The sequence below is a fragment of the Triturus cristatus genome, chromosome 1_2 (assembly GCF_964204655.1).
Source record: "Triturus cristatus chromosome 1_2, aTriCri1.1, whole genome shotgun sequence".
Taxonomy (NCBI): Eukaryota; Metazoa; Chordata; class Amphibia; order Caudata; family Salamandridae; genus Triturus; species Triturus cristatus.
This window is the reverse complement of record NC_140580.1, coordinates 731,451,280-731,466,564: the sequence shown is the minus strand read 5'-3', so window position 1 is coordinate 731,466,564 and position 15,285 is coordinate 731,451,280. Positions and strand designations below refer to the sequence as shown.

The following is a 15,285-nucleotide window of genomic DNA, read 5'->3' as shown; positions in this document are numbered from 1 at the left end:
ATGAGAGAACTTTGAACATCCCCTGAAAAACCAGTGGACCGCAACCAGGTGTGACGACGGAGGGCCACTGTTGTCGAAATCGCCCTACCCAGTAAGTCTGCTGTGTCCAGTCCACACCTGATGGCGAACTTTGCTGCATCTTTCCCCTCAGCAACAGCTTGGGAAAGCACAGTCCGAACCTCCTCAGGACACTGAGGCAACACCTGCGCAACAATGTCCCACACAGCGTGGGAATAGCGGCCCAAGAGGCATGCGGTGTTCACCGACCGCAGCCCTAAGCTGGCAGATAAAAACAGTTTCTTGCCGAACTGTTTCAGCTTCTTGGATTCCTTATCTGGCGGAGCGGTAGGGAATGCGCTTTGGGAAGTGGAGGCCTGGATGACCAGGCTCTCCGGGGTCGGGTGGTTGGACAGAAAAGCAGGGTCATCCGGGGCCGGGGGATGGCGCTACCTTCTTATTCACGGGAACCCCTGTGGCCGGTCTAGACCAGGTGCCCATCAAGACGTCAGTTAATGCCTCATTGAACGGAAGCAGGGGCTCCGAAGAGCTTGCCGCCGGCTGACGTACTTCAGTGAGGAGATTAGTCTTGAGGGTCACTGTAGGCAGGTCAAGGGCCTCAGCTGCTCTACGGAGCACCATAGTGTAAGTGGTGCCATCCTCCATAGCCACAGCCGGAGGAGAAAGAAAACCAGGGTCAGAGGAGAGGTCAAGACCACCGGCATCCTCTAGCTCTTCTGTCCATTCCTGTTCAGACCCCTCCCAGTCGTCCCCCTCCTCCACTGCCCATGGAACAGGCTGCGGTGGGGGGGGGAACAGGGGAATACAAATAGTCCGGTCCGGCTCCGTGTCCCAAGTAGTGTCCCAACCAGGAGCAAAATTGTCCGGGAACCCGGACAAGGGCGGTGGTGGAACGACTGGATCCTACTGCGGCGCCGGAATCAGAGCCGTGGGCGGTGCCGGAGCTGCCGGCGCAGGTCCCTGCGGCACCGGGGCCAACAGTGGAGCCGGCGGCAAGGGAGGGCCCTCAACTGGGACCGCGGGGCCTGAAAGCGGGCTGGCGGGAGCCCGAGGCCTGAAGAGCCTGTCCATGGCTGCAAGAAAATCTTGCACCTGGGCAGGAGTCGCCGACGGATCCGCAGATGGTGGGTAGGGACTCACAGGCTCCAAAGGAGCCGCGGGGGTGGTACCCCTTGCCCCCCCTGTCCGCATCCAGAGACCGAGGAGGGGACGTTGGAGAGCGGAAACGCTTCTTCGACTTCTTCCTATGATGTCTCTTACCTGACTCCGAGTGAGACGACTTCGACCCCCGGAGCGATGACGATGGCTCCGCAAGCGATTCCTCGAGTGACCCCTGGACCTCGAATAGCGCGGAGACAACTGCCGGGCCTCGAGTAGCTTACGGGACCGCTCCCGCAAGGCCTTCGGAGCCATGGCCAGACAGTCGGAACATGACCGGGAGTCATGGTTGCGCTTCTGACAGTAGAGACAGACGCAATGGGGGTCGGCCACAGACATCGTACGGCGACAGGCCCCGCAGTATTTAAATCCAGGCATCCCTATGTGGCACCAGGAGTCAAAGACTCAAAAATGGAAGACAAAAGTCTCAAAAGTTTAGTCAAAAAGTGACTAGGGTACGTGCTCTAACCGGATCTGCCCTTGCTGGCGTGGAAAAAGAAAGAACTGACGTCAGCGCACATGGGTGGCACCTAAGTAGTCTCCGTGATGTCATCTCGGCGCTTACGACGCCAGCAACGGATACGGAGCCGCACGGCGCCACCTTCCAACGCGCAGGGGTACTGCTGACGAAAACTTTCCGGATCCAGTCTGACGCCTGGGGGTAATTCTAAGGTAAGGTAAGGAATCTATCACTACGTGTTTCTTTCAGATTATCCAGGCAGTAAAGTTTAGTGAACGTGTGCAGTGATGCCCACGTGGTTGCCTGACAGATGTCACTGAGGGGGACTCCATGTTCCAAAGCAGTAGTGGCTGCCATCGCCCTGGAGGCTCCTTTTCACCAAGGAATAGCACATTTTAATACAAAGAACGACCCATCGAGAGATGGTCCTTTTTTTTGCACGGCCTAACCTTTCTTGGCGCCCACATAGCCAACAGAGATGATCATCCACCCATGTCTTGTGCGATCCAGATAAAATGAAAGCGCACATTTCGGATCCAGACGGTGGAGCCTCTCCTTCTCTTTAGAAGGATGCGGGGGCAGGAAGAAGGTGGGCAAAGTGATTGTCTGTCCTATGTGGAAAGAGGTAACCATTTTGGAAGAAATGAAGGTCTAGTGCGAAGGACAACCTCGTCCGGATGAACTGCCAGGAAAGGAGGTTTCGAAGAAAGAGCCTGAAGCTCACTAACCTTCAGAGCAGAGGTGATGGTAACCAAAAAGGCAGTTTTGAGAGTCAAAAGTCTAAGAGGACAGTTATGTAGCGGTTCAAAAGGAGTGCACATAAGGTAAGTCAGAACAAGGTTCGAGTCCCACTGGGGCATTACGAAAGGAATAGGAGGAAACAGGTGAGTAATGCCCTTAAGGAAGCGATGTACAATAGGGGACCTGAAAAGAGAAGGTTGATCTGGAAGGCGAAGAAAGGCGGAAATGGGCGAAAAATAGCCCTTGAGAGTCCCCAGAGCAGAGCCCTGCTGGGCCAAAGAAAGAATAAAGAGGAGAACCTCTGAAAATGGGGAAGAAAGGGGATCCACAGACTTTGCTGCACACCATGCCACATATATATTGTTTTGGTGGAGGGACGCCTGGCTGCCAAGATAATGTTACAGACTTCGGGAGGAAGGTCTAAAGCTGTCAACTGTCGCTGCTCAATCTCCAAGCAAGGAGGTGGAGGCTGGACAGGTTCATCCCCTGCTGCTGCAACAGAAGACATGGACAAGAGCTCGGGATACCAGACTCTTCGTGCCCAGTCCGGAGTCACAAGAATTACTTGGGCCCTGTCGTGCTTGATCTTCAGCACTCGGGTCAGAAGTGGTATAGGCGGAAAGGCGTACAGAAGACCGCAACTCTACTCGCAACTAAAAGCGGCGCCTAGCGAGTGCCACCTTGGAAATTCCAACGCGCAGAACTGCTGACATTGCGCGTTCTCTTCGGTGGTGAATAGATCTAACGAAGGCCCTCCCAACTGCTGCAAGAGACCTTGCACCACCTCCCAGTGAAGACGCCATTCGTGATCCATCATGAGTTCGTCCACCATGGCGTTCAGGGAACCCGCCAGGTGTTGAACCACCAGGGACATGCCCTGATGTTTCAGCCACTTCCAGAGACGAAGTGCCTCCTGACATAGGGTCCACGTCCCCACCCCGCCTTGTTTGTTGCAATACTACAAGGCGGTGGTGTTGTCCGTGAACACCTGCACTACTCTTCCTTTGACAAAAGGAAGGAATGCCTTCAGTGCAAGACGAATCGCCCGGAACTCCAGAAGGATGATGTGGAGCTCGGACTCCGGCGGACAGCAGAGGCCTCTGATCTCCGCCTCTCCCATGTGGCCGCCCCACCCCAGAAGTGAAGCATCGTCACACTGTGAACTCTGGTTGGGGAAGGGAGAGGGATCTGCTGTTGACCCTAGCCTGGTTCATCAGACACCACTGCAATTGGTGCACAGTGCCCTCCGAGATCTGGACGCAATTGGAAAGATTCCCTTGATGCTGTGCCCACTGTAACTTCAGGTCCCACTGCAGAGCCCGCATATGCCACCTGGAAAAGTCCATCAGCAGGATGCTGGAGGCCATTAGGCCCAGCAGCCTCACAGTCATTCTGATCGAAACCCGGGATAGAGGCTGAAAGATCGGAATCATAGCCCCGAAACTGCGCTGTGTCCAGAACCACCCGATGAAAAGGAGCTTCTGAGAGGGAATCATGTTGATAGTGAATCCCAGCGAATGCAGGAGGTCCGCCGTAGTCTGGAGGTGGGAGACGACAGCCTGGGGTGAGCCCGCCTTCAACAGCCAGTCGTCGAGATAGGTGAAGACTGGAACCCCTGATCTGCGCAGATGAGCTGCGACCACCGCCATCACTTTCGTGAACACCCGAGGGACGCTGGTAAGGCCAAAGGGGAGCATGGTGAACTGAAAGTGCTCGTGGCCTACCGTGAACCGTAGGTAACGCTGGTGGGCTGGCAGGACGGGGATGTGAAAATAGGCATCCTGCAAGTCCAACGCTACCATCCAGTCTCCAGCGTTGAGGGCAGACAGGACCTGAGCCAGTGTCAACATTTTGAACTTCTCCTTTCAGAGGAAGTGGTTGACGTCCCTGAGACCCAAGATAGGACGCAGGCCTTTGTCCTTCTTGGGCACCAGGAAGTAGTTGGAATAACAACCACAACATACTTCTGGCACAGGAACGCGCTTGATGGCTCCCTTGGCCAAGAGAGCCGTAACTTCCTGATGGAGAAGGGCCAAGTGATACTCCGACATGGGATGGGATTGCGATGGCATGGATGGAGGGGTAGTCTCGAAGAGGAGGGAGTAGCCTCTTCACACTATCTGCAAAACCCACCTGTCCGACGTGATGGTTTGCCAGTAGGGGAGGTGATGGCGGATCGTGCCGCCCACTGGCAGCTGGTTGCCCTGAAAAGTCAGACGAGGAGGGCTTGGAGGCTGCTGCAGAGGGGGCGCTGGTGGACTGGCCCGCCTGCTGCCCCCCAGATCCATGACGCTGGGTCCCACGTCCCCGGCCGCGCAGAGGCTGGACAGCTTGCGCAGGCCTGTGAATCTGGGCGGAACATGGCTTGGCGCCCCTTTGGTAGCCACGAAAGGGGCGAAAAGCAGACTGCGCGGGCGAGAGGTGGTAGCAAGGCCCAAGGATCTGGCCATAGCCCTGGAATCCTTAAAACGACGGGCATGAAAGGGTATGTCCAAAAGTGTTGATTGACATCACCCAAGAAGTGGACCTCAGCCAGGCGTAGCGTTGCAGGGCTACTGACGTTGAAATCGTCCTGCCTAGTGAGTCGGCGGTGTCCAGTCCACATCATATGGTGAACTTGGCTGCGTCTCTCCCTTCCGCAAACTGAACAGGAGAGTACAGCCTAGGCATACTCCTGACCGCCACCGTAGGAAGCTCCCGGTTCAAGGCCTCAGCCGCCCTACGTAACACCACAGCCTAAGAGGCACCCTCCTCCGTAGCCACGGTAGGGGGTAGAAAGGATGCCAAGGTCTGGAGAAGTGTCCAGACCACTGGCCTCACCCAACTCTTCTCTCCAGTCCGGTTCTTCCAACTGGTCTGCCAGAGGGTCCACAGACCCCTCCCAGTCCTCCCCCTGGTAGCCACTCAGGGCAATATGGAACACCAGGGGAGAACAGAGATACAAAACTACCAGTCGGCGCCGGTACCGATGGTGGTCAACGCCGGTCTGGGTCCATGTCCATGTTAAGAGGGAGGCTGGGGTCAACATCGGTTAAGGACACAACCGATGTCGGGGGTGGAGGTGTCACCTATGGATTCGGCGCAGGAAGAAGTTTTGTAAGGTTGACTGGTGCCAATCCGGATCCAGGCCAATCTATGCTAAAGCATCACCTTAAACGTAAGTCAACAAAATTATAATTCTCAACTACGGGCATGGCAGCATTACAACACGGTATCTGCATGGCTCTCAGAACAAGGGCAGTTTACAACTGCATCAATGGAAGTGAAACATATTGGAGTTATCATGGACTCTAACTCTCACTTCACACCAAAGTTGACAGAGCGACCAGAGATCTTTTTTTCTCACTGAGAATGGTATAGCATATGTTCCCTTACTTGGACCTACTGCTCAGTATTCAGACAACAATAGCTCTAGTGTTGTAATTGCTTGACTATGTGGGATCATTATAAAACACTAATAGGAAACCTGCAAAGAATCTAGAATGCTACAGCTAAACAAGTCCTTAACTTGAGCAGGGTAGTGTGCATTACCCCTGCTATTTAAGTCCCACACTGGTTACCAGTGGCAAACAGGTTCTCCTACAAAGCACCCTGCATTGCACACTAGTTATGAATGAGGCAGGATCGATCTTCTTACAGTAGAAACTTAAACTGTACAACAAAAGCAGAAGCTTTAAATTCAGAATGGCACCACAGGTGATCATTCATCCTTTAAGAAAACATACATTTCAGGTGGATCCTTCTCTGTTCAGACTTGCAAACTAAGGAGCAAGCTACTAAAAAGAATACGGATCATCTACAGCCATCTAGAATTCAGAAATGCAATAAAGAACTGGCTGAGCCAAAAATCATGGATTAAACACCTCAAAGAGTACAAGTCACTTGGTTAGTGTAAGCAGCAGGTACAACTATGCCTCATACTTTTTCACATACGCCTCCACGAGTACAGCAATGTCTCGTGCTGCTACATCTAGTCTGGAATACATCTTTGGACCTCACGCATGACATCAAAACACTCCACTCTTAGCAGATACCTCAACCAACATCTTCCAACAATACACAATAAACGAAGTAGCAACACACTCAACTACCTGAAAAACAATCTAGGGGCCCCAGGAAGGGCTAGGAAAGAGCTATACAAATACTACAATATATCTGGTCCACACAGTGGATGTAAGGGTGGATAAATGGAGAAAGTGTGCTACTCCATTCCAGCATTCCAGATGCTTTAACAAAGTGATGAGGTCCTTTCCATGCCAGGACCAGTCAGAGAACCCATTATTAAATACTTAGTTAAATACTACAGTTGACGAAGGCAAAAAGCGCTTAGAATAGAACTTTCCAAGACATTTACAGAATTCAGATAAATATCAAGCAGTAACTAACTTAAAGTGCTAGAATGGCTATTAGTACTTTTTGTGCGTTTTCACTTATTGATGTGCTCCTATATAAACCTCACACATGCAAAGAACTAATGGTGATCAACTGGAAAAAAGAAAAGCATTTCCATTTAATTCTGGCCCGAAATGTTGTATGTTAACTAATCCATAATGGAACTTGCGCTTGATTGCTTCTGACAACAATTTTATTTTACACTGCATGGCCAGTAAGAAGAGGTGACTGATTCACAATGAACTGTTGTTGTCTTTATTACCAAAAATAAACACACACGTTTCTTGAACTCAGAATCATAAAAGCAGTTCAATACCATATTCAATATAACTTCTTTTTAATTACTTTACAGTGCATTAGTAAACAATTCTTTACACGTACCCACGCCCAATTTATACTCTCTTTTATATTTACATCCAAAATAGTAATACATATATACATGTTAGTAAAATAAAGGGCTCCCCAATAACTTTTACAAATGTATATAGATATATTGTTCAACATTATTAATTATTTTTCTTTTCCTCCAAATCTACATAACTCCAAAATAGGAAATACTTCAATAGATATAATATAGTGCATTGTGTTTTCTCATTATTGTTTTTGCAGTGTATTTCATTCCTGCAGAAACATATCGGTTCACTGATGTGCAGCTGTTGTCCACTTTCAGATGGCATATGTTTTTGTTTTTTTAAATACAGAAATAGACTTCCAGGTAAGTTGTTGTATAGCAGCATTAATGGCAGTGGAGTTGTGACGTTAAAAGCTAGAGGTCCTGTTCCAAATGCTCTTCATCTTCATTTACTCTTAACATAAGCTGCTGCTCATAATATAGGCTCTTAGCATAGTTAATTTCTTGAGATATCTTGACAGCAAGGGTCTCCGATTTTACATGAACCTAAAAGAGATATATAGTTGACGACTGCATTAATACCACAACTAACAATCTGATGACAATATAGCTTTTTTTTATCAAGCAGAATTTATAACGAGACATTTAACAGATAAGCAAAGGTAGAAATAAAAAAAGTTATTTACCTTCGATAACTATCTTTTAGGTGCATTCCCTCCAGCCGCAAGTTTACTTTATGAATCTCCCTAGGTGCTAGACTATATGTGCAAACGGTTGCAATATCTCAGCAGCCCTGACAGGTAAGGTCATGTGGCTCCAGATAGGTGCGACATCAAGGAGCCATATAAGTTCCTCCTCAGTGCAGTGACTTCAGTTCCCGAGGGGCAGAGATGAGACTAACTAGACTGAATGAAGCCAGTTCACAGTAAGATAACTGAACTGGAACCTTTTTAGCAATATCATAAGACTCCTGAAATCAGTTGTGTCAGTGAAGCATCTGTGGGAGGACAGAGTATGTGCCAGCAAGACCGTTACTGAATGGAAGTAAATTTCTCTTATGGTGGATACTTGTCTCCAAAGGATACTAATGTTGTAAATCAATATCAAATTAATACCACCAAGGAAGTGGGCCTCAGTTGACGATCAAAGTAAAAAAAATCTAGCAGCACAGACCTGGCTAAGTGACCATTCCTGGAGGCTTTGTAATCCAGGCAGTAATCGTGGTGAGGGTGTGACATGAAGCCCATGCCATAGTAGCCGGACAAATGTTCAGAACGGGAAGATCCCTGGACAACGGTGAAGAAGTGGCCTTTGCCCTGATAAAATGTGTCCCGAAGACTTCTAGAGGCTTCTTCTTGGGGAGATCTTACCACATCTCAATGTATAGGACAATCTACTGGCAAATCATCACCATCTGGATTGCCTTTTTCTTCTTCGTAACTGCAAAGCCAAGGAACAGTTGATCGTCAACATGATGCTCTGAGTTCAAGGAGAAAGTTCAAAGCCCTATGAGCATCTAAGTGATGAGGTCTCTCCTCCTCCTTGGTATGATGCAGAGGAGGATATTATTATGTCAAGCTAATCTACTGCCATACATGAAATGGGGAAACTCACTTAGGGCCTGATTTAGATCTCAGTGGATGGATATCCCGTCTGCCCTATTACGAGTGCCATAGAATATAATGCACTAGTGATAGGGCGGATGGGATATTCGTCATATTTGTGACGGAGTATCCCATCCGCCAAGATCTAAATCAAGTCCTCAGTCAGAATGGATGCCGCTGTTTGAAGCACTAACTTGTCTAGGAAGGAGGAGGTGAACGAAGGCTAAACGAAAGGGCTTCCAGCTCACTATGCACTAAGCAGATCTGACAGCAATAAGGAAGGCCGTCTTCAGAGTAAGGACTCTCAAAGAACAGCTATAGGTGGGTTCAAACTACGAAGTGATCAGAAAAGTAAGCCCAAGTTAAGGATCTACTGAGGCACAATAAATGGAAAAGAAAGTAGACATGTGGGTTAGACCCTTCAGAAGCTGCATAACAGTAGGTGACTTAAACAACAAAAGCTGATCTGGCAAGCAATAAATAAATAAATAAATAAAGCCACTAGGTAACCTTTGGCAGTGCCCAGTGCAAACCCTTTCCAGACCAACAACAGTGAAAATCACAAAACATCAGACAACTTAGCCTTAAATAGAACAACTTCCTACATAGCACATGTCACAAAACAAGTCTAATTATATTTGGTAACGATCTTTCTGGCGGTGCAGGTTCCTCATTTGTTGAACAAACCGAGGTGCCAGACTGGACCTGGAAACTTTTCATAGCTCTTCCACACGAGGCGGCAGGCGCTGGCTCAGCCTCAGCACCAGAAGTGACACAGTGTGATGTCACTGTATTTATTATGGTGCTCCTTCCAGCGCACTGACCTCGGTTCCCCGTAAATCTTTTCTGTGTCCCTAGAGACAGAGACAAGGAAGCAACTGATCAATTTGAGGCAGTGCAGTACAACAATTTTGTTTGGCGCCTTATCATTGATGACCTTTGACCATTCTTCAAAACGTGGAAATGATGGGTGGTAATCGATGAGAAATCTGCAGGCAGACAGAGCATCCACCAAAAGAACAAGCTACTTACCTTCGGGAATGATTCTCTACTTATCTAACTCTACATTTACCTAACAGCAGATTCCTCATCTTGGAAACTTTTAGAGCAGTTCTCCCACACTTCGCTAGGTGACGGCATTCAGCTCTGCATGGACATAGTTCCACTCCGGAAGTGACATGTGGAGCCGCATATAAGCACCATCCATGTGTGCTGATGTCAGTTGCTTTCTAGGCTGTACAGGTTCTGACATGTAGAGCCGATTATGCAGATCTGTAGATTGAGACCTTTTTAGATGGAAAAAAAGTCTGGTTCACAGAATGGAGGGGAGGTGGCAGGGTCAGTGAGGAATCTGCAGTTAGATAGCGTACTAACCAGAAAGATCATTACTAAAAATAACCATGCTCTTCTGATGGATACTTCTAACTCCCAATGTGGTGTGTCTGTGAACTGGCTCATACTAGAAAGGCTGTAGGACCAAGCAGGCAAAATAGCGCTCTCGACTGACCTAACTGTGGAGGTACTAGTGCTTTGTGAACATGTGTACTGACGACCATGTAGCTGCTGGACTGATGTCAATGACCGGCACTCTGTGTGCTAATACAGTGATAGTAGCTTCGACCTTAGTGAAATAAGCTCACAAACCTTCTAGGGGCTACTTCTCCGCCAGTGTATAGCAGATCTTTATACAGACAAAAAGCCATCAGGAAAATGGTCAGTTTTTGCACTGTTTTCCCATTGTTTGATGAGAACATCATACAAAAAGTTGTGTCCACTCGATGTTCCTTGGCACGATCAGTATAGAAACTTAATGCTCTTCTAGTGCCCAAGGGGCATATGTATCAAAATCTCCATTTACGAATCTCAAATAGCGATTTTTTGACAATCGCTATTTGAGAATTGCAAAACGGGATGTATTTAAAAATTCGCACATATTTTGCGAATTCTTAACATTCCTTAATTGCGATTAGCAAATTGCGAAATCGCAATTAAGGAATACCTTCCCATTCATTCCTATGGGCCAGGAGGCCCATAGCAATGAATGGGAAGTCATTCTCAAATTGCGATTCGCAATTTGCTAATCGCAAATTGAGAATAATTTCAAAGGTGCAAGGGTGTCATGATGACACCCTGATGCACCCCTGAAATTAGCATGTGTGCCCATATGGCGGACATACATGCCCTAAGGGCACATGGCACTTTGAAAAATGCCAAAAAGTGAATTTTTCTAAGAAATCGCAAATTACCACCAACTTGAAGTTGGTGGTAATTTGCGATTTCTTAAGGAGAAATCGCACAACTTGGGTGCGTGTTACATAGCATTTAAGGAATCGCAATTTGCGATTCCTTAAATGATTACGCAAAATTAAGAAATCGCAAAATTAGCGATTTCTTAATAATGCAACGCTAAAATGGCTCATACATCTCATTTTGCGATTTTGTATTAGCAAACGCTGTTTTTTTGCGATTCGCAGCGTTTGCGAATGCAAAATCGTTTGATACATATGCCCCCAAATGATGAAGTCTCTTTTTCTACTTCGAGGGATGGGGTGGGGCAGAAAATGCCGAAAGGGTGATAGCTTAGTCAATATGAAAATGAGTAACTACTTTCAGTCGAAATTAAGCTCTTGTCCTCAGAACCAACTTATTAGGGAAGAAGGTGGTATAAAGAGGGTTGACACAGAGGCTGAAGTTCGCTCACATGTCTAGCTGATATTATGGTGAAGAGAAAGTCTATCTTTAAGGTCAGAAGTCTCAAGGGACAACAGTGCAACAGCTCCAAAGGGGTGCACATCAAGAATGTGTGGACTATGTTCAAGTTCTACTGAGGCATCACAAAGGGGTTTGGTGGAAACAAAAGTTGCAAACGTTTCAAAAGCCTCATTAACACGGGTAATTTGAATGTCAAAGCCTGATCTGGCAACCCCAAGAAAGCCGAAAGAGCAGATAAAAAGCCCTGTGCGGAAAGCAAGTCCAGGGCTAGGAACAGAACAAACAATAAAACTTCCAAATTTTCCTGCAATGGGTCAAAATGTCAGCTACCCCACCAATCCACAAATTGTCCCAACGTCTGACGTATAATGATTTCATGGAGGGAGGCTTTACCACCAAGATGACATCAGCAACCTCATAGTGCAGGACGAAGGAGGTCAACAGTCACCATTCAATCTTCAAGCATGGGGATGCAAAGTGTGTAGGCCCAGGTGCAACAACCTGCCCTCCGGCTGTGACAGAAGATCCTCCCGAAGCCGATGCTTAATCAGACGACAGATGCTCATTCTGAGGTTCCGTAGCGATCCGAACCCGAGTATTCGGTATCGTAGTACTGACACGATTTTGGTACCAATGAACCGCAAATGATCCATTATATACATGACAGTATTTTCGCTACGCAACGAGCTTGAATTCACTGAAGAATAGGGCATTCTGTTGTCAAGTCATGGCATCCATTTTAGATACAGCGTCCATTTTGTTTTTTGCCCTCACATAGTCAATGAACGGACGATGACCCCGGCAGGATCACCTTGTTAAGGACACGTAAGCTCGAGTCCCGAGAAAGGCTGACGCTACATGACTAGGCAGAATCAAGCTGCCTCCCTTACCTGAGGCCAGTCTTGCTATACTGGTTCTCGTGTCCATTGTCCTGACCGAGAGGCCGAAGACGATAGCCATGCCCGTTTATGATCCATAAACACCTCTTATCCTGCTTTTCAATCCTTGCACCTGGCTCTGCTCCTCTCCTTCTGGGCTTTTACAATGGGGAGGTTACGATTTTTATGATGGGGAGGATCGGGCAAAGAATGGAGAACTGACAAGGGGATCAGATCGAATACCGAAAACCTACGACTAATTATTGTTTGATGTATATTTATTGTCTGTTTGGGATACCGGGTTGGGCATGAGAAATATTCGTGTAATGTTGCCTCAAGACATTTTTCGTGTATTTAAGGAGCAACCCACTTAATGCAATTTGAACAGTCTCGTAGATTCTGCCTCTGTGTGGTTCCTATGACTTCTGTGTCCCTGCAGTAAATAAACCTTGGTCTTTGACGCCGCCATCGAGAAACCCGCGTCTCTGTTTATTTTGTGCACCGAGACAGGAGGAACTCAGGGGTCTTCGGGTGTTGTTTCCCTGACACCTCTGGACTCTTAAAAGTCCAGAACCTCAATGCCCAGGAGTTCTGGGTACCATACTTTCCTAGTTCAATTTGGTGCCACTACAGTGACTTGGCCCCTGGTGTTCCTGATTTTCTTCAGAACTCGGGGAAGCTGAGATAGTGGTGGAAAGGCATACAGAAGTCCTGAGCTCCACTCTAGACGGTAGACATCTGAGAGCAAGAGCTGCTTTGGAAGCTCAAGCGTGCTGATGTGAGGAAAAAGGCCATTAGCTGTGTGACCTGCACAAGTAATGAGCCCAAATTCCCACTCCACTGGGAACCAAACACCCCAATGTGGCCCTTGACTCTCTCTGGGTAGCGAAGCAGAACAGTCTAAGGCCTACTCAAGGGAGGTGGTGTGGGCTAGTAATCACCATTTGCTAGCATGCAATAATAACACTCAATAAATTGTTGTCCAGTCTGTGCTTTTTCTTTAGAAAAGTTAAAGTACATTTATTACACACCCTACTCAATACTACAGAGTAATTTCAAATATACATAAGGGTAGAAGAAATACGCCAGGAGCGCCGAGCCACAAAGAACGCTGTCCACTGGTGTGTAAAACTAGAGCCCTGAATTGGGACCAGCCCTGTCCCTAGAAATCTTTCGTACAGCTGGAAGGATGGGTGGGTCAGTAAGGATCTGTGGGTAGGTAGGGTCTCTACCAGATAATGAGTTACTAAAGGTAAGTAACTTGTTCATCTGATAAAGGCTTCTCGTCGCAGATTCCCTTACCTTAGAATAGATACCCAAGCAATACCTCCCCGATCGTGGGTCTGCAAAACAATTTCACACCGACAATTTCTGCAGGACCGAACGGGCGAAGAGCCCGTCCCGACGGACCTAACTGCCAGGCAGTAGTGCACTGATGCGTGGCAGGTGACCAGGACCAGAACTCCGCATGCTAACACAGTGATGGCAGCCTTGGCTCTGGTTGAATGAGCCTGCAAGCCCTCAAGGGGTTGATTATTGGTCAATGCGTAGCAGAGTTTAATGCAGAGTACGATTCATTGGGACATGGTTCATTTCTGTACGGCCTTTCCCTTCTATGCTCCGATATGCCACACGAAGAGTTGGTTGTCCACCCGGAACTCTTTTGTGTAGTGAAGGTAGAAAGACAATGTCTTTTTGGATCCAGGCGTTGGAGTTGCTCCTCTTCCTTAGAGGGATGAGGCTGAGCGTAAAATGTAGGCAGGGCATTGGACTGGCCTATATGAAAGAAAGTGAGAACTTTCAGAAGAAAGGAAGCTCTACTGTAAAGAACCAGCTTGTCTGGGAAGATGCTCAGGTAGGGAGGCTTAGATGACTAGGTCTGAACATTACTGACCCTCTGATAGATGTTATTGCAACCAGGAAGGCCGTCTTGATTGTAAGGACTCTGAGAGGACAGTTGTGCAGTGGCTCAAAGGGAGTGAACATCAGAAAAGTGAGTTCTAGATTAAGGTCCCCCTGAGACATGATGAAGGTGGAAGGTGGAAGGTGGAAATGTGTTGCAGACCTTTGAAGAATTTATTTACAACAGGGTATTTGTACAGGGAAGGATGATTTAGCAAACGCAGAAAGACTGAGATGGCAGAAAGATAGCCCGATAAAGAAAAGGAACTTAGAGAGGGGTCAGACTGTTTCTCAGCATACCATGCCACAAACTTGCCCCAACAGCAGGTGTAAACTGTCTTGGTAGAAGGATGCCTGGTGTAGGAAAGTACCCCTTTAGGCATGGTTACGCCACTTTTTTCCTGACTCTGATGCATCTTTGACTGAGTGTGCACCAGGTTCATGATAACCAGGTTCCCAGTACCTGTGTTCTTTCCCAAAACTGTACCTTTGCTTCCACAGTTGTCACACCTTTGGCTCACATATAAGTTCCTTGTAAATGGTACCAGTGGTACCAAAGGCCTTGTGACCAGAGAGGGTCTCTTAAGGACTGCAGCATGTATTGTCCCACCCTGAGAGACCCCTCACCAAATACAAACATGCTGCCAATCCAGCCCGTGTGTTTTGGTGCAGATAATAGTGAAGAGTCGGCATGGCAAACATCCCTGTATGCCAGGCCTACTAGCACTGCAAGAGGCATAGGTAAGTCACCCCTACAGGAGGCCTTACAGTCCTAAGGCAGGTTGCACTATACCTCATGTGGGGGTATAACTGCATGAGCAGATGTGCCCCTATAGTGCCTAAGAAGTCCATTCTTAGACATTATAAGTGGACAGTGAAGCCATACTGAGTACATGGGCTGGGGGCTTGTCACTGCTAGTTCCACAGCTCCATGATGGCTTCTATGAATTCCAAGATGTTTGGTACCAAACATCTCCGATTAATGAGCCCACACTGATGTCAATGTTCGATTCATTAAGGAATGCACTCAGAGGGCAAAACCTACCACCTCACTAGGGTGTGCCTGAC

At 47.8% G+C, this 15,285-nt stretch overlaps 1 protein-coding gene across 2 annotated transcripts in view; it reads right to left on the bottom strand.

The window, feature by feature from the left end:
- Positions 1–6,998: 6,998 nt before the first annotated feature.
- Positions 6,999–15,285, bottom strand: part of VPS13D (vacuolar protein sorting 13 homolog D) — a 2,738,381-nt gene continuing 2,730,094 nt past the window's right edge. For both annotated transcript variants that reach the window (XM_085608633.1, XM_085608634.1), the window contains exon 70: positions 6,999–7,667. In XM_085608633.1, the coding sequence (XP_085464759.1) occupies positions 7,536–7,667 (132 nt within the window). In that variant the 3' untranslated portion in view covers positions 6,999–7,535. The remainder of the gene's footprint in view (positions 7,668–15,285) is intronic.